Genomic DNA, 24,649 nt, shown 5'->3' with positions numbered 1-24,649 from the left:
ACTTTTCCTTTAACATGTACGTATTCTCCAAAGAATACATTCAATGTAAATTAATTGAAAAGAACATACACTAATAGGCAATATAAAACAGAACAAAATTAATGCAAATACTACAACTATTAAAATCTTCTTGGATTAGTCACAATTCGTTCAATCTTAAACAAGGTGTTATAATCCACATACTGTTTCAGCAGGGGTGGACATCTTATCAAGAACTCGGGAGCCTGTACATTCTGAAAATATGCTGACACTATCAGCAGGAATGGCTCAAAAAATGTTGGCTCCCAGGATTTTCCACTACTGATCTCAGGTGCTTTTTCCAGACTTTTGTTCTTATTTATTGAAACCAAGAGCACAATGTACAGTGACGTGCATCAGCTAATTTTCCATCACTGCTTGGAGTGTTCTAAACCAAAGGCATGGGTAATCTGCTTGCTGTGGGTTACTGTACATCATCACTGTTCATTGCACTGTGTTATGTTCATGCTTATCCTAATTTCATAAGTAACCTGTTTAGGGAGGTTGGTTTCATACTATAGCTTACATTTTATATCATGTTGATAAAACATGTATTCATGTTCATATATGCTACATAAATACCATGATCGTGAACCTGTCTTGCTTCCACAGCAGCTACAATAGATAATGGAGCATTTGTGACACTTTTGGTACACATTTTAAAACCTTACTTGTAACACATAAATTTACATTTTTTGCAACATGAAGGAAATATACTTTATATTTCCATGAATACTTTAAAACCGTATTAAAAAACAAAGTGTTGCAGGTTATGAGAGTGGAATTATATCCATAAAAAGCCTAATAAATATCATTACATCTACATGGAAGTCAATACTCTGTGGCATTGTTTTCTCCCAAAACACAAGACTGTTAAAGGCATGATATCCAGTCACAATATATGGCACACGGAATGAAGCACACATACAAAAGCCACAAAGTCACTCCACATTTGAGGTCTTCTTCCTGGTGCAGGAGATGGGACCTGCAAACACGCTGCATTTTTCTCAAAGTGCTTGTCGCTGACACTATGGATATGTATATACAAAAGTTTCCCTCTGAGGGGCACGGCTATTTGCAACTGTTTTCAGCAAATATATTCGGTTATAAAATATGTGAATGCAAGGACCCTACATAAGAGTACAGAGATATTTAAAAATAATTCAAACAATAAAAACAGTCCTCTCCCTCAGAGAGCAAGCATCCGAGAATGCAAGCAAGCAGCAAGGTTCCCTTCACAGTACACAACTGATCAGTGGTAACAGAGGGAGGTTTTCACATCTGATCCAGAAAGAACTGACCAGACACTGAACACATGTAACCATTCACTATCAACTCTTAACCCACCCTTGTAGATATTTCTCATGTTCATTTAAAAACTGGAGAAAGTGTAGCAGCACACAATGTCTACAATGCATCCTTCCCAGAGTGGTGAACATGCCATGGCTGTTAATCTCTTGGTATTCATGGCAATCAGATTTTGTGCAAATGTCACCACTGGAGTGATTCTGGGCAAAAGAGTTATATGGAAAAGTAAAAAAAAAAAAAAACCCTCCCCATCTTGACAATGTTTGGATCAAAACAGAGAAGATGTGTGGGGTGATGGTATGTGTGTATTAATGAGGGGAGGTATATTATATACAGATATAAAAAGATTTTAGCTTTTCACAGCTTCCTTTTCTTTGCTTTCTGTATCCTCTGGATAGGCATGCCACGTCAATCTCTCCTCATAAAATGCAATAACTATTTGTGGACATTTCACATTGGCTTCTTTTGCTAGCACCAGATCAGCTTCATCAGAATCTTTCCTATGGAAGAAAACTTGTGTTACTGATGCAGTATTAACATAACATTTACCATATAATAAAATCCTTAGTTTACTAGGTACAAAATGACCATGGGAGTACATATACACATTTCCTGGGTATCCAACTTTTATTATTCCAGCTTCCAACTGTAATAATTCATTTAGTTACTCAGTTCTTCTAGAAACACATATGATTAGCCAGTTGCAGCTGAACTGACAAGAAACTCTCTGTACTATCTTGTTTACCCTAAGTTCACACCTAAGCGTTTTCAGCAGCGTTTTGCAGAAATGCAGTACAGTCTTTTTAACATGATTTCCTATGGGACAGGTTCACATCTGAGTTTTCACCCGGTGAGTTTTATGGAAAGGGTCAGGGACTTTTTGTGAATGCAAAATGTTGCGTTTTTTGTTCTACAGACTTCAATGGGAACGCTGCAGAAAAGCATGTATTGCATTTTTGCCGTGTTTTGGGTTTAAAATCTGCCTAGAAAAAAAAAAAACGCAAAGCAAATGAAAAACGTGACAAAAACCCAAAACGCAACCTGCATAGGTGTGAACCTAGACTTAGTTTTTCTTTTAATCCTAGGATACCCAAATCTTTCCACATATCACCAATCCGCTGACTGACATCATGTCATTTAAACACTGTAAAGCAGGGCACAGATAAGTCAAAAGCCAAAAATTCTTGGGTGTTTTTTTTAATTTTTTCCCATTATTAGTGCGCCAGCTGCAACATGTGATTTTCTTGTTGCAGTTGAAAGTGCCTGATCCAACATGCTGGATTTTGTTTAGAAAAATGAAACAAATGATAGCACATTCATATGCACCATTTTTGTTTCGGCAGAACATTCAGTTTTCAACTCGTCTATGGCTGGCCTAAGCAAGTGGACATTTTAAAACACTCCCATGACCATTAACCTTTTTAAATATGCTTTAGAATGGTTCCTTATAGCGGAGGAAGAGCAAGATCTAACCTTCGTTTGCTACAATTCATTATTTTTCCCAATCTGCTCAGACTAGTTTGGACTTACAGTACTTGTGCATCTCAGTCATACTACCTTTCTATCTTAACTTCTCGCTAAACCATAAAGTAACATTGAGTGAAGTAAATATAAACGGGTACCTACCATTTCATGAGAAACATAAGCTCTCCACAAGAATCTGTAGCACCAATGATCTTCTCAGGCTCAAGACCCCTTTCAAAACCACGGGCAATATCATTGCTCTAGGCAAAACAGAAAAAACTCTTCACTCTTAAAATACAATGCCTGCTCACCATAAAAACATTTTTCTACATTAGAGATACAAAATGACATAGTATCAGGTCTAAACAATGTGTTCATGTAAACCATGTAAAGTTATCACAATGTAAAAAGGAAATAAAAAAAACACTGAAAATGACAGAAAAATTACCTAATTGAAATACAAATTGACTAAATAATGCAAGCTTAAAAGAAAAAAATAATAATTACACCTTTAACCCTTTTGCTGCCAGGTCTGTACAGCATACGGATCTACAGCACCACTTCCAGCTGGCTAGGTCCGTACGCTGTAAGGACCTGCCATTCCTCTTTCTGCCATAAGCTCATGGTCACTTCAGTGATCATGAACTTATAGCAGAACTGCTCAGTAGCCTCAAAAATCTGCTGATCAGAGTTCTGCTCCAACCCCCCTGGGGTGGGGTAAACAAGACTTTACCAGCCCTCTTCCTTTCCTGAATGAACACAGTCATCGACCGGTAACGATTGCTTCTGTGTTCATTCATCACTGGAGCATAGTAAACTTTGTTTACTAAGTTTCAGTTTCTGAAAGAATCATAGTAAACAGTGTTTACTGTGCTTCAATTTGTGAATGAGTAGATGCCTCTATGTAGAGACTTCTATCTATTTATTCACTGTGCAGTTCATTTACATATGCCTATCTATCTATGGGGCTGCATAGACCTTCTGATCAGGTTTGCCTGAAAAACAGACAGGATCAGAATGGCTGTATGAAAGGGGCTTTGAGGGACTGACCTTTGATTAAAAAACTATTCAAATCAATAATTGTTTTTTTGCAGGTGTAATACATTTCTTGGTCAATAAAACAGAACAGTGCAGCGCATAAAACGTATATCAAGAATGTACAAACAAATAAATGCTTACCAAAATAAATAAATAAAATGATAAAATCAATTTAAATATACAAATAGTGCTCATTAAATTGCCAAGTGCAGTGATATAACAAAATCCCTTTGATAACAGTCCTATAGAAATCTCCAGTGAAATAATTTCAAAAAAGTGCCGAATCCAAAACAGTGCTCCTCTCCTGTGCAAGGTCCTCCACCTCCATGTACTCACCAGAAAGCCAACTGATCAATAGCCGTAGTTCAACAAATAGGGAACCTCCGTCTCTCACTCCTCAATACCGCTGATGGCACGACTAGGAGCCTAAAGGAAAACGCTCACCACACGGAGCCCAGAGGATCATGTATAGTGTAGTATTGAATGAATATAAAATAGTTACATTAAAAACCAACACTAAACAATCTTCTACGTGGGACTAAAAGAAACAGTCGTGGCTGGACATACCAAGAGGATCGCTGAGCCAGACAAATGAAATTTGTGTCGATTCGTTTGCTTTTTGCATCATTAGTGTGCCCAGCTGCGACACGTGATTTTTGTGCCAACATCAAAAGCACCTGATCCAACATGCTAGGTTTTTCTTTTAGAAAAACAAAGGAATTGTTGACACAAACGTATGAGCTATTTTCATTTTTAGATCTAAAGAACTTTCAGTTTTTGACTCGTCTATGGACTCCCTTAGGGGAGTACTTGGATATGGCCATAGAACCACTATTTGAAATAACTGTCAAATGTGGTTCTTTAAAGGATAGTGTTTGTACATTTCCTGTTCTCCTCATTGATGTAACTAAGAGACAACCTAATATCAAGAACTTCTTAGGTTTTCAGAATTGCTTCAAAAAGGGGTAGTGGTAATCTCCTTATACTTTTAAGAGGTCCGATAAGGGCTACAATCTTTGAAGCAATGAGAGTACTCTGTTCTCTTACTAGTCACTTTTTTACAGCAAATCTTCAGAGAATTTTGTAACTAAACACAGAATTAACAGAAATCTGTGCTCTTTAGCCGAGTACACATGGGCCAAAAACGGTCGGTTTGGCAGGAACCAACTGATTTCAGCCCGTGTGTACAGACTCTCATCTGACAGAAGCTGGTCGTGTCGTGTCGAATGAGCATGCTGGAAAACCAGCATGGGCAGAATCCCTGTCAAAACACAATAGCTCAGTGGGGAGATGGCCGCACTAACCTTGGATGTGTTAATACTGTGATTTGTAGGGTTTTTTTCTGTTCAGCCCCCTGCATTGAAAAAAAAAAAACAAAAAAAAAAAACAACCTTTTTGTGTGTACCCGGTGTGTTAATGTACTTTGAGCCAAGCACTTGGTCAACCGCATTTTCCAGACTTTGGCACAAATTACCCTCTCTGAACACCCTCTGGCACTTAGGATGTTCCCCTCACGAGCTAGGCTGTCAAATGAAAAAAATCTAAAATGCCCTGGATCCACAAAAGCAAGAAGTGAGGCAAGCACTTTGGTGAACACTTGCAGAGGAAAGCTCCAATGTTAGTGCTACAAATTGGAAGTATTGCTCTTCCACAGCAAAACCAAGAAAGCTTTGATGTGAGGGGAAGTGGGGATGAGCAGAGAGGCATCTTGTATGTCTACTTATGACTTAATTCCCCTTGTCAGATAAACACAAGGAAAGCACTTGTTGATTCAATCTAGAATTTAGGTACATGAAGAAATCGGTTAGTGATTTTAAGTTCAGTATTGGGCAGACATGCCTCTCTGGTTTAGGGGCTGTGAATAGATTTGAACAGAAACCTTGAAACCATTCTTCTTAAGGAAGTGGTACAGCCACTGCTTGTACCTGAAGGGGCAAGGAAGTCATTAAATCTACTCTTCTTTAGTTTGAAGCAGACGGATTGAATGTAAAAAGTGAGGACTGACAAAGGTAGAAACTGTATTTTGTATCCCTTTGAAATGACAGATAGTATTCATACTTGTGTAAACGTCCACAGACGTCTCCCTAGTCTGCAGACTAAGGACACCTCTTGACTGTGAGAAGGGCTTCTGGGCAAGCTTGGTGGACTTAGAAATCCAGCACTTACAACAAAAGGGAGTGCCAAGCCTTGGTTTTGAGGTTGATGCCTGGGGGGAGCAAAATGATCCCTTTCTCTGAGCAGTAGTAAGACTTTTTCTTCTGGGTAGCAACACTGTTCCCCCAGTGACTCTCCTGATGAATTTATAATGGAATTCTCCTTACTGATTTTACCATCAAAAGGCACGCATAGAAGATGCTTCTTACAAGCAAGGTAAACAAGAGACTGGGGACCATGCACATGACCACCTTGATTATTATTATACAGGATTTATATAGCATTAACAGTTTGCTCAGCACTTTACAATATGAAGGGAGACAATACAGTAATGATACAATTCAATACAAGAGGGTTAGGAGGGCCCTGCTCCTGGGAGCTTACAATCTAATATGGAGGGGCTTGTGGAAAAAAAGGTAATAACTGTGGGGGATGAACTGATGGGAGAAATAGAGGAATTGGTTATTAGCTGAAGGCAGGATAGGCTTCCCTGACAAGATAGGTTTTCAGGGATCGCCTAAAAGTGGACAGAGTAGGTGATAGATTGGGGTAAAGAGTTCCAGAGGATGGAAGAGGCTCTGGAGAAGTCTTAGAGACAAGCAAGAGAGAAGGAGACAAGGGAGCCTGAGAGTAGGAGGTCTTGGGAGGAGCAGAGAAGATGGTTTGGGTAATATTTAGAGACAAGATTGGTTATGTAGTTTGGGGCAGAGTTGTAAATGGCTTTATGTGCAATTGCTAATTTTTAAAATTTTATTCATTGGGCAATGGGAAGCCCATTGAGAGATTGGCAGAGAGGGGTGGGGGACATAGAATAGTTGGTAAAGTGGATGAATCTGGCAGCAGCATTCATGATAGACTGCAGAAGGGATAGCCTGTGATTAGGTAGGTCAATGAGGAGGGCGTTACAATAGTCAAGGCTAGAGATAACCAGGGAGAGAATAAGTTGCTTGGTGGTTTCACTGGTTAAAAAAGGGCATATTATGGAGATGTTATGGAGGTGAAATCTACACGATTTGGACAGTGATTGACCTATCCTTTCAGCCTCAAATCCAGAGTCCATGATCACAACTAGCTCCCTGGCATGGGGGGAGAAACTGATGGTTTTATCGATCTTGAATATCATGAGCTCAGTTTTAGAAAGATTGAGTTTAGGGAAGTGGTGTGACATACATGCTGACATTAGCATAGAGATGCTACTGGAAGCCATGGGAGTTTATCAAGTGACCAAGGGAAGATGTGTAGGGTGGAGAAAAGAACAGGTCCAAGGACAGAACCTTGGGGAACTCCTACAAAAAGAGGAAGCGGAGAGGAGAAGACAGAGTTCTAGGCAACGCTGAAGGAGCGTTGTGATGGGTAGGAGGTGAACCAGGAGAGAGCAGAGTCTCGAATGCCAACAGAGTTGAGTTTTTTGAGGAGCAAGAGATGGTGAACAGTGTCAAAGGCCGCAGAGAGGGCTAGTAGTAAGAGTATGGAGTAGTGGCCATTGGTTTTAGCAGTTAGTAAATCATTAGTGAGTTTTAGTAGGGCAGTTTCAGTGGAGTGTAATAAGCGAAAGCCAGACTGTAATGGATCAAGAAGGTTGTTGACAGTGAGGTAGGAACTCAGATGATTGTAGACTAAGTGTTTAGAGGTAAACTGGAGCAAGGAGATGGGACTTAGGTTGTTCAGGTTGGTGGAGTAAAGTGAGGGCTTTTAAAGTATGGGAGAAAATTATAAAAATAACTTAACATCAAAAGCCCCCTTTCATGTGAAAGCCCCCATCACATCACAGACCCCCCAACACAGATGCAAAGGGTGCAGACACTGGAAAAATACTTAGGGAAGCATCCTTTGGCATGGGAATAGAATCTGTGGCTACTGAAAGAGGTTAGCCTTACCTCTCTCCTTTTTTTGGCCTTAATTTCTTCATTCCCAGCTTTTCTTTTGGTGGTTTCTGTCTTGGGTTTGGGTTCTCCCTCTTTGGGTTTTTTGTATTTTTTCATGAACTCAGAAATCAACTCAGGACAATCCAGATTCCCCTCTGGCTCCCATGTATTGTGCTCTCTTAAACAAGAGTACAAAAATGTTAAATGTCTTTATAGTAACATTTTTATAAGGCAATATCAATAAAAGATGACTTGAGGGCTGGGAAAAAAATGCACCATGAACTAGTCTCCAAATACACCAGTGCCATAATATACATTTACCACAACTGGCTAACAATCTTTTCGGCCTTTCAAGAATTAGACAAAATGCTCAGAATTGCTCAATCTAAACTTCAACCTTCAACTGTCACTTTACTTTGAAAGAAAACTGAAAACATCAGCCTACATAGAAAATATTAATTTTATTTTGTCTACACATTTTGGAACATTTAAATTGCATGTAAACCCTAAAAATGAACTTCTCTTATATGCTCCATTCAAGTATAACAAAAGACTTCCAGCTGTAGAAGTGCAAAAGGAAAAACACACAGACACACACACACTTCTCTAAGAGAGACATTCTGAGTTGTACTGTGTTCTCTGCACATTTTATGTGCTATCTCAAATAGCCCTCCTAGTTCTCACTTGGACTACAGACTGGTTATCGTTTATGTTGCTGAGATCTGATAGGATGAGTGGTTGAGTAGTTTAGCAAATGACACAGAGCTGGTTTGACAACATGCAGCATTTTTATGGGTTGTAGTGTTATTAACCCACAACAGGACTTGGGAGCTGAGTACAGGGCAATGGGTATTTTCCGGTACTTGGATGGTCTTTAAAAAGGGACAGAACATGGGAAAATGTGCAGGTATTGCAGAGATGTACTGCATTTTTTTGTCTTTACATACACTTTAAATGTGTAGGAATATAAAAAATATAGCTGAAATGTTGCAGGGGTATGGACTACTTAGCAGTATTTACCGATATCTCTTTCACTGTTCTGGTGACTAGTGTTACCTGGAAAAGGACATAGAAATACATGTTGCCAATAGAAACACCGGTACCTATAATTTTTTTTTTATAGGTATCACGATACCTTTAGGGCTCATTCATACAGGCCCTGAGGGTTGCACACTAATAGAATTCAGGGTTTTTCTGCACCTGGTATTTGTGTACAACTGCAAACTATCTAATTCCAGAGCAGCTTATCCATCTTGTAGGCACGTGACCGCTCTGATGTGCACACAGCTGCAGCCAAACAGTGGGTGCAGAAATATGCTGAACTGTCAGTGTACAGACCTGTGCACTGCTGTGACTGAACCCTTTATTGTTGCACCCCCAATATGGAGATTTACTTTACCTCAATGTTTTCACTTATATGTTCAGCTTTAAAGTAAACTGCTTGTATGTTTAGTTAAAGCGGAGCTCCACCCAAAAGGGGAAATTCCGCTTTAAGCCTTTGTCACCCACTCCCCATTAAGGATTGGCAGCCGCACTCACTTCCCCTGCGATTGCCTAGGCAATCAAAAGCAGAAATTGTCCCCTCCCCGTAGTCTTGTGGGACACGTGACAGGTCCCAGAAGACTACGGGGCCATTCACAAAGTGCAATGCTTCCCACACATGCGCAGTGGGCACCCGGCTGTGAAGCTGCAAGCTGTCACAGCCGGGTGCCCACACTGAAGATGCCGGTGCCAGGAAGAGAAGACAGCCCGTGAAGCCAGCCGTAATGAGGACACCACTGGACCGAGGGACAGGTAAGTGTCTGTATTTTAAAAGGCAGCAGCTAGTTTTTGTAGCTGCTGACTTTTGTTTTTTATTTTTTCAGGTGGAACTCTGCTTCAAGGTGGTTGTAAAGGCTAATGGTTTTTTACTTTCATGCATTTTATGTATGAAGGTAAAAAATGTTCTGTGTGCAGCAGCCCCCCTAAATATTTTCCTGAGCCCCATGGCAATCCAGTGATGTGCAAGAGAGCTTCGGCTGTCCAAGGACTCTCCCTCCACATTGACTGAGACAGTAGTGAGAGCCATTGGTACTTCAATGAAATATATACCATACTATTGTATTAAAAAAAATTTCTGGGTAAGTAGAAAAGGTCAGTATTACCAAGCCTATAACTAAAATACAATAAAAAGTCCTACTGGAGATAACAACACTGAACTGATAAAGCTTACTTACTCAGAAAAGCCTTTCCATTTAAGTAGGTATTCCACTTGTCCTTTCACCATTCTGCGATCAAGTACTTTCTCTACCACATATTCTTCTTCCTCTGAGGAAGAGGATTCATCAGATACCTTCTTGCTCTTTTTGCCCACTGTACCGCTCCTATTCGGCCTCACCGCTGCAAAAAAATCACATCAGTGAAAATGACCAACACTGTCATGACTTACACGGAAAGTACATGAATAGTATATTACGGTTATACTGTAATCAGTTGCAGGAAGAAAAATATCAAAAGGAAACCTTTTACAAAACCAAAGAACAAAAGCTTTAATAGACGGTTACCTAAACTAACTGGGGGCTGGAAATTATCTGCAGTGAGGTGAGCTCTTAAATGGGGAAAATGTTAACCTCCTTACTCAAGTATTTTGCCACATGAACATGGAACGTCCTAAGTATTTGATAACATGCCGACATTGAGCCTGCAGGAAGTCGTTTTAAAGGTCTGGCAACCATGATTGGATTCCTTTGTGATCTCCTGAAATACTGCAATGATTTGCTACCTTCAGTACATGTACAGTATATCGGATGTACATGTATGTCTGTATACTAATTCAAGACTACAGGTTGGGCCTTGCCCAGAAGAAAGGCAAGTGTGTATACATGGTGTAGGTTTGTGTGCCACATATTATTTAGATTTACTTGTTGGTGCGGCATAGCCAATTTTTTTGTTGTTTTCTAGACAGGGCGAATACTGCATTGTAGTACAAACCTGAAAACAAAGTACCTTTTAAAAATACAAACTTTTAATTAGATTTATAGAACTCAAATGCAATCATCTACATAAAAATCATATATATATATATATATATATATATATATTTTAGAGAGTTTCAGTCCTGAGGAAGTCACGTGATACGTGACACAACGCGGACGATTACGGAGACGTGGTGACGTCACTTCCAGCGTAAGCGCCATCTTGGTACACCCAGCATTTTACACATGAGGCTTTGTAAGCTTGTTTTTATCAATGGAAATGTACATGAGCAATTTGCTGGTTTATGACTTTTAAAATAAACATACAGTATTACACTATAGGAGGATTTCTTTTCTTCTTTCCAATATATATGTGAGTTGGCTGATTTTATCATCCTGCCTAAAAGAAGTTTGGATATCAGGATTGGTCATACCTATTGTTCTATAAGGGGGATACCACCACTACTGCTAATCCGCATTTGTTTATGCCGATTGGCCGTATTGCTGTACCTTATAGTGTGGAGGCTTATTGGCCCTTTGGGGGTTGCTGTATGGAGGTGAGAGGGCAATCCAGCCTTTGACAGATCCCAAATTTTTTCACCTATATCACCGTGGAATTTTTTCCACTTTGAAGAGTTCACATGGGGACATTTGTTGCTCATCATTAATATATTATTTAGTGGCACAATATTTGTGGCATTACGTGGCTAGTAGGGTTTTTTTTTTGTTTTTTGCAGCACATTGTGATATATTGTTTTGACACTGTTTATGTATTTGTGTTCACACAAATAAGTCCCAATTAGGGATTTGATCACGAGTCATATATTGTTTATTTTGGTCACTGAAAACATTTTGTAACACATTTATGCGGAAGGACTTTGTGTGTTTTGAGTCTTCTGGTCACGGCCCTGTTTCAGGTATATTTTATACCATTTTCACTGTGCTTATTTGTGATTTATGTCACTTTTTCCCTGTATAAGGGATGCATGTAGATTGTCTCACTATTTTCTCCAGTGTGTGATGTCTATTTCTCATTTACACATTTATATATATTTTTTTGCATATTATCACAATATTGTCCTTTTTTGATGTGTATATTTCTTTGTTAGAATTTAAGATTTATATTTATGCACTAATTATGGTATATAAGTGTATTTAGGCACTGTGTAAGGAAACGCAACACCATTTTCTTTTATATGTTTGCAACTTATTCAGGTATATAGCCAAGTGATAGCAGCTTCCTGATCTTTATATTTATCTTTATTTTGAGTAGCGCTGGTGGTTTAAATACTAATATATATATATATATATATATATAAATAAATAATCGAGTTTCAGTCAGGGAGGTTGTCCAAAAACTTGCCTTTTGTGGCTGATGCTACTCTTTATATCCTAACAGCATTTGTGTATAATGGCTTTTGTAAGCACTATATTGCTCCCTCTTTCCCAGTCACAGGCGAAGTGGAATTTTACACATTTTTCTGGATACAATGAAGTTTATATCCCACATTTTTCTATGGGCTACCTACATTGTAATTCGGGAAAGAAGAATGAAGAAAGCTAAAGTGATTATTTCACACTAAACATCCAGAACAGTTATCTATGGATTGTTGGAGTGCAGCAACATGAGCAAAGTAGTAATATAGACCTACACACTGTGCTAATGTGGTATTGTGGATGCATAAAGCCGGGCTCAAGAGAGCGCACACACCAGTGTCCCTATAGCAAGCGGTTTGCTATTGGGAGCACTGGTCAATGGGGAGGAGCCAGGCATGGGCAAGTATGACATGTATGTTATTTTTACAAAAACAAAATCTGAACCTTTAATATCACTTTAATGACCACATCTGGACAGAGCTGTAAACCCAAAAGCAAAAAACGTAACATATGGCATCTTACCAATACCTAATGTGATGGTCATACTAAGAGGATAGGAGAGATTTGGGACATTAAAAAAAAATAAAAAATCTCCCTGCTGCAGCTGTCCCACATCAGCTCTAAGATCATGAACTGTGTGATCACATGACTGCTGATCACTCAGTCATTGGTCAGCTCAGAGCTGAGAGCTGGAGAGGGGGCAGGTGCAGCTGTCTTTGGCTCTCAGCTACACGCTGTTAATCGAGCAGCTGGGTGGATCCCGACAATGTGGTCAGGATCATTCCAGAACCTGGAGTGGATTTGCCATGTCAGCTGAGAGCAAGCAACAAACAAGCTATCAGCTGACTGGGTCCCAGGAGTGCATTCTTGTGACCCACAAGTATCGCCAAAAACAATTTGCCCATTTTTCTCTTTTAAGGTTTTTTTCCTCCTATATTTTCATGTGGTGATCCTGCCAGTAAGTTTGATTTTCAGCTTCCATTAACAGACCACACTGTCCAGCAAGAGCAGCAGTTGGACAATTGAGATATTTTCAAACCAATAAAACACGTAGATATAAAATGTTGGATCATTTATGTAAAAAAACAATGAAACTTCAGAAATCTTATATGTGAACGAGTAGCGCTTGCAAACAAGACTGATGTGCACTCACAATATAAAAAACTTTTTAAATGCACATTGGGTACTGCCTGATTGGCTGGTTGATGGGTATCAAAATGCCTGACTTAAAGCAACTTAGTTGTTTATTACCTGAAAGCATTTTTTTAATACAGGCCCACAGAGGGCACATACCTGCAGCAGCCGTCAAAATGCTGTCCCCACAAAGCTGGTACCATTATGGCATGCAATTTCTGTCCTTCCTTTCCTTCTGTAAATTCCTATTGGATACTGTGGCAGCCAAATATAGTCAAGGACCAATAAGAATGCCAGGGAAGGGGACAGGGGCACCAAGTGGCAACTGGTGGGTGGTGTCTGGGCTGATCACAATGTCCCACCGTTCTGCCATAACAGTAAAGCCTGGCAAAGCAGATGCTAAAATTAAGGGGTGCTCCATAAGCAGGTAGTTGTGGGAGAAGCTTATGCACACAAATACTCATACATATAGAATTCTCCATTCTGTTAATCATTTACCTGCACTGAAAAGTGCTGCATGTAAGTGACATTTAAAAAAAAAAAAAATAGTGGAAAGCTGCAAAAAAACTGCACTGTACACTTTCTTCATAGAATTCTTATAAAGTGTATCAATATTGACCTCCTACAAACCTATTGTGAGCATAACTCTGAAATCTGACCACATATATAGGAGAGAACTTTGGGAAAAGGCCTAGGAAAACATGAAATTCACTGACACGTATACCAAGAGTTTTTACCTTTGTGTTCTTATTGAATAAGCTGCTCAAATTAGCCTATCACTATCACATCATGGGTGCGTCAGAAATGCATGTGCTATGTGGACTACTAAATGTCAATGCATAAGAATTTTGTACTCAAATTATACAGGGTTTAGACAAAAAAATGGAAACACTACATGATCTGCATGTGTGAACGGGACGATTCACTGCGTGTACTGCTAGTATTACGGAGTCTTGTCAGAGCTTACTGAGCTTCAAAGAGGACAAATTGTTGGTGCTTGCTTAGCTGGTGCCTCTGTGACTGACGTAGCCAATTTATTTGCTGTCTCACGCAGTACAGTATCAAAGGTAATGATGGAATATCCAGTAAAACGTCATCTGATGGTCAACTGACCGAGACAAAAAGGACACTGTGCAGGATTGTGACCCGGAATATGAAAACAACTGCTGCAAAAGTGAAGATAGACCAGGGTGGATAAAAATCAATGATTTAAAAAATAAATAAATCGGATTTTTTAAATTTAAATTGGATTTTTATTTAAATCAGATTTTTTTAAATAACATGCTTTTTGAGGAAAATATATTACCATCCAAAGGTTATTCCTTCATGAAATAAAGATTAATTTTTTAATTATGTAGAATAAGGCTGTATATGTTTAATTTTTTTGGTAAATAAATTCCATGAATCCATTCACAATGTCATGTTCTTCCAGAGGTTTTTGTAAGATTATTAGGCAGTTTCTCTGCCTACAAGATATTATCACAGATGCTTGGTTTACTTTTTCAGTTCTCAAAACTGAATGTGACTCAGCGGAGATCACATGCCTCTTCTTCACAGCAAAAATGTTATAACATGAACAGAGTTAGGAAAAAGACCTTAATCCTAACTTCTACCAACCTATGAATACAGAATCAACCCCTTCAGTGCTAAATTTCAAGACGTTCAGTGAATAGAATAAAAACAATATTTTTCTGATTGTTTGGAGTGGAATAGATCTGCACAAGAAGAAAGTGAAACGAAGTGTGAGGAGGAAGGGGCTGACAGTCTGTTTCTTAAAATATATATATTTTGTTTAGCCAAATTAGTTAACAAACATGGATGTTTGTTTAAGCAAAGAACATATGCTGTAATGTTATTGTTTCAGTTGAATAAATCTATTTAAATTGTTATTAAGGTAATGATTATTTTTCTCCTTCCTAAGTACAACAGAAAAGTTGTCCAAATATGAATGATTAACCTATTAAACTGGGGATAAAAAAACTAATATGAAAAGTTGTTATTCTAAAAATCTTCATCTACTTGCATATTAAAGTTATACCAGCAAGAATTAGTCTTTATGTAGAAAACTAGGATTTAAATCAAGCCTTACGAACTAGTGATTTAAATCAAATCCACCCTGAGACAGACTGATCTCTGCATTTGCAGCAGTTGTTTTCTTATTCCAGGTCGCAATCCTGAGTTTTTGTCTCTTTCGGTCAGTTGACCATTAAGTTGCCACTTTATCTTCTGTGTCATGGGGTACAGTATCAAAGGTTATGATGGCATAGTTTCTGGGAAAGCGTCTGATAAGCGAAGTCGACATGGTCAACTGACCGAAGGAGACAAAAAGACACTGCGCAGGATTGTGACCCAGAATAAGAAAACTGCTGCTGCAAAAGCAATTGCAGAAAGCAATCTCAGTCTTCACTTTTGCAGCAGTTGTTTTCTTATTGTGGGTCACAATCCTGCGCAATGTCCTTTTGTCTCTTTCGGTCAGTTGACCATCAGATGACTTTTTCCTAGATATTCCATCATAACCTTTGATATTGTACTGTGTGACACAGTAAATAAATTGGCTACTTCAGTTAGAGAGGCACCAGCTAAGCGAGCACCAACAATTTTCCCTCTTTGAAGCTCTGACACGACTCCGTATTAATAGCAGCGCACGCAGTGAATGATGAAAGTGAGGCTTCCTACCTGTTAGCTAGGTGTCTCATCACACAGCGGAAGCAAAATAATGTTACATTACTTGCTTTTAACGTGAAACATGTAGTCACTTTCACACTTGCAAATTATGTAGTGTTTCCATTTTTTCGTCTAACCCCAGTAGTTTGGAAACGTGCCGCATTTCACTTACTGTTCCCAAATGTCTTCTTCATGAGCTTAAAGATAGTGTATAAACAAGAGGATAAGCAAATCACAGGAGTAGATGGTTGAGTACAATATTAAAATAAATATGGATTGATACAATTATCTAGTGTGAATTAGCATTTGTAAGGGATTCTGGTCTTTGAAATTAGAAATTCTGTGTCTTAAAGAAGTCTAAATTTTTTAATTTTTATTTATTCCCCAGGGAACGAAGTGTATTTAGCACTTGGTCCCTTTCAAATTTGTCCCTCTAAGTTGGACAGCCCCCCATCTTCCTTCCACATCTGACCACACTGTTAGAAAGGAGACAGATATGTAACGGACAGCTCTAGTATCTGGCAGCAGGGGCTGCTCAGACCAGAACTGGCAATCCACAAAAAAATATGCATTCTGCGACACTGTGTGGTTTATTTACTAAAGCTGGAAAATGCAAAATCAGGCTCACTGCTGCACAAAAACCAATCAGCTTCTAACCTCCGCTTGTTCAATAAAGCTTTGGCAATACAACCAGAACCTGGTTTCTATGCAGAAGTGAGCCTGATTTTGCAGTCTCCAACTTTAGCAAATAAACCCGTGTGTTTATCAGCTGCTGCTTTTACACATGCACAGCCCGGCTGATTGATCACACAGCACTGGAGTGACCTTTCAGTTTTATGAATGAAAGAACAGTGCTGTCTGGCCCTGTCCTACAGGGCACTGGTCCAACATTGCAGATCACTCATCCATAAAAGTGAAACATTGTACAGTGCTGTGTGATCCATCGGCTGAAACTGTGTATGTTTAAAAGTGGTTTCAGAGATGAATGGTCGGTCACTACTATGAGTGAAGGATCAGCGCTGCCTGTTCATTCATAGTATCAGATTACTCCGCGCTGCGGCTCTGTGTGATCTGTCTGCAACTGCTTTTGTACATACAGGGCATCAGTATAGTCTTCACACAGAGCCGCAGGTCTAAATGATCTTTTACAATTGTAAATGCAGCGCTAATTGTTCATTCATAATAGTGACAGACTGCTCAGCTTAAGGCACCAGTTTTTCACAATATTGTATGTTTTGCATAGGGCCAGCCCATTCACTTGAATAGGCTGTCCTATTGTCTGCTTGTCACCTGAAAAGACGCTCCTGCTCATTTTCAGGTGACAGCTTCACATGATTTTCTGCTTTTGCTGCACAATCCTTTGGGGGAAAACAAAATTTCAAAAATTTCATGAGAATTCTACTTGAAACTGTAAAAAACAGCTGCAGCGTAATACCCTTTAAAAAAACATAATTTGTTTGGTACTTGGATGCTTTCCCCTTCAGACTTAAGTCTCTGTGATCCAGCCCCAGTCCTCTTCCAGGTTGAATGAACCCCCACCCACTTCCAAAAGGGTCACCAAAGAGAATGTGCTGGTGTACTCTGCAGGGGGCAGTGGGCTTTAAATGTGTTATAACATTTCCTAAAAAAGTCAAAGTTGTTCTTTGCTACCATGAAGGGACACTTTATTACATTCATAGTAGAAATCTCATAAATCAGGATAAAACACACTAATGACAAAATAGGTAGTCATTTTATTCCTAACTGGAGTTCTCCTTTATTGAAGTCAGATGACCACACACAATAATAAGCAGCCATCTTACATCCACATATGATGCTATCACTAACAATCCTCCTGCTGTTCTGAGCTCCCCTGTGCTGCATTATGTAGACAGCTGTCTGGTGCTGAAATGATACAGGAAAAAGTCATACTGCAGTTTCTTTATCCACATGTAGTCATGAGAATTGAACACAAAGAATTGTATCAGAAACCTGGGCTAGGTTTTATTTATTATACTAGAACCTTATGTATTCTACTACAAATTCTGAGGTTTGGCAATACACGTGAAAACATCTACACAAATTTGTCTTTTACAGATTATATTTTACAAGTGAAAGAACGGATGTCTGACCCCAGTTAAAATATACAAGTAGCATTAAAAGATATAAATGACCACACTTAAATATCATTACTTTACTATCCCTGCTAATATAATCCAGCATATCCTCAAAGTTAAACCACAGGTGCAAGCTTTTGTTTCCAAAAATATTTTGACATTAATATGGAGACTCATTTACCATAGTTGGCTTTTTAACTGCACATTTCTCTGCAACAGAAAGGGTTAAATCTGTGTTACCTCCATCTGGCTAGAAAGGAGACTAGAAAATGGATAGGAGAAAGGGAGGCAGGCGTCCCCTCCCCCACAGACTTGCGGGGGAGGGGAGGGAAAGGAAATCAGATACAGCCTCTGTTGAGCACAGAAGAGCTACAGATCTGTAGTCTGGTTCTAGGTTCACATGTCTAAATGAAAGTTGGCATTTTTTGGTTGCGGCTGTTCTGTTGTGTGTTTTAAATCTCAAGGAGCGCAGACATGTTGCAATAAGCACAATGGATATAATTGCCCATTTCTAGACTTATCATGATTCTGGAACCCACTACAATCAATTTACTTATTGCAACTTGGCTAATAAGCTAATAAGTACATGCAGCATACAAGTTATGTTGATATTTTGGTGGACGACCTCTCCCCCCCCCACAGAAAAAAAAATATTGAGACATTTATGAAGCTAGCATAGGCTGAATTCCATGACGTTTGCAAAGTGAGAAACAAAATATAGCCAAAAACATTAACTGTAACTGATTTACTAGCACTGGGTGAATGGCAAGTAATTTGTGAAAATATACTGATCATAATTGGTTGCTATGGATGCTGGACTTTGATTCATCAAATACTCTGGTGTAATGTGCCTACACTGGAGGTACAGATTGGGAGGAAAGGCTTCCCCATGTGCTGCTGACATGGCTACAGGCTGGGTATAATCTTCAAAGTTGCTTCCCGTGTGACATGGTACGGAACCCCACTGTCAGACCACATGTAAAAAGTATGTGTATATTGCAATAAAATACAGCATTTGAAAGACTCCCTCAGACGGGCTGTGTCCAGTTCGATAAGCAGGAGATCTGTGAACAGATCCCCTGCTGAATCAGAGCTTAAAAAACAGATTTCATTTTTGTGACACCTGTGTTCCCCTTTTTTCTTTGTTGCATGTAAATACCCGAGATTTTTAGACCCATGTTAGATCTATGGGAGGCTAGATGTAAACAACATTGTGTCTGATTACATCCAACCCTTCACGTTTTGGTCCCAAAAAAAAAAAAAAAGTAAAAAGGACACAGACCATTTCCATTTTTTGTTTTTTTGTTTAGCCTGATCGGTCTCTGAGGTAATTGGGTGAAAAGATACAAGTCCACTTACATCCAGCCACCCATAGAATAACATGGAGCTTCTGCTCAGGTCGACCTGAAAAACTGTCAGGCAGACCTGATAGCCCCATTTCACACGAGTGGTCCTAAGAAGTAGCTCAAGATTTATGGTCAAACGCATATCCTTTTTGTTTTTAAACATATAAATTTGTTCTTTTTTGGCACAGTATAAAAAATCCTATTTCTAAAATTAAAATAAATTCTGAAATCGGATTCACCATGATTGAATGGGAGGAGAGCGCACGTCGATTTGTGAACAAGGGAGAGAACTGGTTCCGGTACTGAGGAAGCGCTCAATTGACAAGGAGTTCCAGCTTCTATACCAGGACAGGGTGGATCTGCTAGGCTTAGCAGAGATCAACCTACAGGTATGGCATGTAAACTAAACTTCATCTTTCTAAGCTGGACAATGTTTTTTACACTGCTGGAGTCTTGACTGCACAGTAATACATTTTAAAGGTGAACTTTGCTTTTAACACTGGTGGAGTAAACTGGCCTGATATGGAACAAGTCCTTTTCCAATGTCTTGCATTGCAGCACAGCTATCCAACTGCACCTGCTGTGAACAGCCCTAAGTAGTGACATAGTTTTCCAAGTTTATTAAATCACCTTTTTTTTTTTTTTTTTTTTTTTGTTTATTTAGAGGATGCTTTGGTAAATTTTTCATCCTTTTAGTCTTTCAATGTTGTCGATCTTCTCCAGCCTTTCAGCCTCTTCTTGTCTACTTGCACTAGGGAATGCATGTCAGACCAGCTTCGTGATGGGGACAACTGCTAACTATTCCTGCGTAATGTTTGTGGACTTTATAGACTTTCACCTGCCTGAATTAGGATTCTCATTGCACAATAACCAGGTAATACTTATACCTGCACTGCATATTTAGGCCTCATGCACACTGCAGCTAAAAACCACTTTTACAGGTGTTGGAATTTTTATTTTCTTTCCAAGCCTCAAAATGCCCCCAGAAGCATTTAGAGGACGATATAACCCATCACGTGCACAAGGAGAGGAGTGTCTGGGCACGTTAATGCATTCTAATGGCTCAAATAAATTAATATTTTTACCAACAAAATGCATTAATGCCAATCACACAAACGCTTGTGAAAAACTCAGCTTTTGCAGCATTTAAGCAGCTTTCTCCTGTAAGGAGAGAAGGCATCCAAAGGAGTACAGTGTGCATGAAGCCTAAAAAAAAAAAAAAAAAAAAAAAAAAAAAAGATGGAAAGCAACTTTTAAAAAATTACATAAACATGTTAAACCTTATGAGAGATTATAGTTAATGGGTTTATATCTACAGTAAAGCTTGCCATAGATGGATCAAAATTCGTCCGGTTCAGTGGGGACCAGTAAAATTTAGATTCATCTATGGCTGTTCCTGTTCATGAGAAGTCCATCTAACAATTGACTTCTCAAAAACGGGCTTGTTGAAAAATTTTGCTTTATTCAGCAAATGCAGCCAACTGGTTGCAGCCCTGATCGATATATTTTGATGGTGAGGAAGTCCCACTGTCAGAATACAATGACACAGCAGCAGGGGTGGACTGACAACTCATCGGGCCCCCGGGCAATAGGGGATCATGGGGCCCGTGTCCTCGCCCACACTCAAACCACACCAAAAAAAGCCTATGAAAGGTACCAGGGGAATCTCATGGGGCCCCCTACTGACCCTGGGCCCTCGGGAAGTGCCTGAGTACCCCAATGATCAGTGCACAGCAGAGAAGATTCCCACATCCCAGATTCCCACATGAATTTGTGCGCATTGAAAGATAAAACTAAGCCATGTATGGCCAGCTTTTGTAGTGAATTTTGGACTACCACTATTTCAGCAGATGGAAGGTGCCTACATTCACACAGCAATAGGTGTGGCTGCAATTTGTAAATAAATAAAAACACAATGCCAACACATTTCTAGTCTAGAAACAGAATTAGAACTGTATACAAGATACAGGTGTATCCCAAAACACAAAACCATGTGACAAATTTTACTTTCATCCAAACCCCCCCTATCTTATTAAAGGCAATCCACAAAACTGTAACCAGTTGTGCAACTTTGTTCTTAAAAAGAAAACTATCTTTTATTTAAGTTACATATACACTACTGGTGATGCTCTATTTTTTTATTTAACCGACTGCGACCTATATGTTTAATGTGGAACTAAAGGCAAAACTTTTTTTTCCCATTTTAAATAGAGTAAGGGAAGGTTATAATCCCTGTCAGTTTTTATTTTCCCCATCTGTGTCCCACTTGGGAGATTTCCCTTCACTTCCTGTCCCATAGCAAAAACAAAGTGAGAGGAAACCCTTGCAATACAAGGGAATCCCTTGGGACCCTCCAGGTCACCTGAACTAGTGTCCACTAGCATTTCCCTCTTATTACTGTTCTGGGGACAGCCCAACATTTGGGATTTTCTTTTACTTTCAATTTCAACGATAATTATAAACAGGACAAACAGAGGGGGTGAATTTCCCAAACAGTTCCACAAAGGGAAATAATAACCTGACATGGATTCTAATCCATCTACACTCCATACAAAACTAAAAAAAAAAAAAAAAAAAAAAAAAAAAAAAAACAGCCCATATAGGAGGCCCCTCAAACCATGGCTGCTGCATGTAGGGTCCAATGAACTCTATGGGCAGTGGCTCTGCAAACTGCACCAGTGCTTGGTTATCTTATGGAAGTATCCCAGAAGGAACACCCATTAAAAAAAAAAAAAAATTATATAATATATTCATTTATATATATATATATATAAAAAATATATACATACACACAGTTGTGTTCAAAATAATAGCAGTCAGACATCACTAACCTGATCAATCACTGTTTTTGGTAGAAATGATATTTCTACATGGCAAATAATTTACTAGCAGGTGTAGTAGAGTAATAGAAATCCAACAGACCCAACAGTCATGACATGCATGCTGCTGATTCTGTGTAATTGAATCACTAATTGAAAGGGGCATGTTCAAAATAATAGCAGTGTGGAGTTCTATTAGTGAGGTCATTCATTTTTTGTAAAACAGGTGGCAATTATTGCCCTTATTTAAAGAAGGAAGGCAGCAAATGTTGTACATGCTGGTTACAGTGCATTTCTCTATGAAATTCTGAGGAAAATAGGTCGTTCCAGACATTGTTCAGAAGACCAGCGTACCTTGATTAAAACGTTGATTGGAGAGGGGAAAACATATAAAGAAGTGCAGAAAATGATAGGCTGCTCAGCTAAAATGATCGCAAATGCTTTAAAATGGCAACCAAAACCTGAAAGACGTGGAAGAAAGCGAAAAACTACCATTTGAATGGATAGAAGAATAGCCAAAATGGCAAGGACTCAGCCAACAATCAGCTCCAGGAAGATCAAAGAAGGTCTAAAGTTCCCTGTGAGTACTGTTACAATTAGAAGATGTCTATGTGAAGCCAAGCTATCTGCAAGAAGCCCCCGCAAAGTCCCACTGTTGAAAAAAAAGACGTGCTGAAGAGGTTACAATTTGCCAAAGAGCACATTGACTGGCCTAAAGAGAAATGGTGCAACATTTTGTGGACTGATGAAAGTAAGATTATTCTTTTTGGGTCTAGTGGCCGGAGACAGTTTGTCAGACGACCCCCAAACACTGAATTCAAGCCACAGTACACTGTGAAGACAGTGAAGCATGGTTGCGCAAGCATCATGATATGGGGATGTTTCTCATACTACGGTGTTGGGCCTATTTATCACATACCAGGGATCATGGATCAGTTTGAATACATCAGAATACTTGAAGAGGTCATGCTGCCTTATGCTGAAGAGGAAATGCCCTTGAAATGGGTGTTCCAACAAGACAACAACCCCAAACACACCAGTAAACGTGCAACATCTTGGTTCCAGACCAACAAGATTGACGTTATGGAGTGGCCAGCCCAATCCCCGGATCTTAATCCAATAGAAAACTTGTGGGGTGACATCAAAAATGCAGTTTCTGAGGCAAAACCAAGAAATAGAGAAGAACTGTGGAATGTAGTCCAATCATCCTGGGCTGGAATACCTGTTCACAGGTGCTAGAAGTTGGTTGACTCCATGCAACTCAGATGTACAGCAGTTCTCAGAAACAATGCTTATACAACTAAATATTCATTAAGTGATTCAAAGGAAATCAAAATCTTCAAACATTTTTCAGTTTATATAGTGAATGTTTGAGTTTGTAAAGAAGAATACAAACACTGCTATTTTTTTGAACAGTCTAATATTCACTTTTCTTCTATTTTTGTAGAGGAACAACACAAATTTGATATATTTTTCTTCATGTTTTGATTTGGAATAGAATGTGTAGTGTTCCCAATGCATTTGTGTGTATGGAAATAAAAGCTATTAGAAGGATTTTGAGCTTTATTCACTTTTTTTAACACACTGCTATTATTTTGAACACAACTGTATGTATATATATACATATATATATACATATATACATACATACATACATACATATACATATATACATACACACACATATACATACACACACATATACATACACACACATATACATACACACACATATACATACACACACATATACATACACACACATATACATACACACACATATACATACACACACATATACATACACACACATATACATACACACACATATACATACACACACACATATATATATATATATATATACACACATATACACATACATATACACATACATATATACACACACACACATATACACACACATACATATATACATACATATACATACACATACATATACACATATACATATATACACACACATATACATATATACACACATATACACATATACATACACATACACATACATACACACATACATACACACACATATACACATACACATACATACACACATACATACATATACACATACATACACACATACATACATATACACATACATACACACATACATACATATACACATACATACACACATACACACATACATACATATACACATACATACACACATACATACATATACACATACATATATACATACATACATATACACATACATACACATACACATACATACACATATATACATACATACATATACACATACATACACATACATACATATACACATACATACACATATATACATACATATACACATACATACACATATATACATACATACACATATATACATACATATATATATACATACATATA

General features: G+C 38.6%; 1 protein-coding gene across 1 annotated transcript in view; it reads right to left on the bottom strand.

Moving 5' to 3' along the window:
- Positions 1-721: 721 nt before the first annotated feature.
- Positions 722-24,649, bottom strand: part of CBX5 (chromobox 5) — a 43,562-nt gene continuing 19,634 nt past the window's right edge. Inside the window, exons 3-6 of the mRNA XM_089691417.1 lie at positions 10,064-10,226; positions 7,860-8,025; positions 2,953-3,050; positions 722-1,826 (exon numbers count right to left, since the gene is read on the bottom strand). Of these exons, the coding sequence (XP_089547543.1) occupies positions 1,676-1,826; positions 2,953-3,050; positions 7,860-8,025; positions 10,064-10,226 (578 nt within the window). The 3' untranslated portion in view covers positions 722-1,675. The remainder of the gene's footprint in view (positions 1,827-2,952; positions 3,051-7,859; positions 8,026-10,063; positions 10,227-24,649) is intronic.

This window comes from Staurois parvus, unplaced genomic scaffold, assembly GCF_062004578.1.
Source record: "Staurois parvus isolate SC_StPar_1 unplaced genomic scaffold, SC_StPar_1.0 ptg000562l, whole genome shotgun sequence".
In the NCBI taxonomy this organism is placed as follows: domain Eukaryota; kingdom Metazoa; phylum Chordata; class Amphibia; order Anura; family Ranidae; genus Staurois; species Staurois parvus.
Note: the sequence above shows the minus strand (reverse complement) of the source record. Positions and strands in the feature narration are given on the sequence as shown.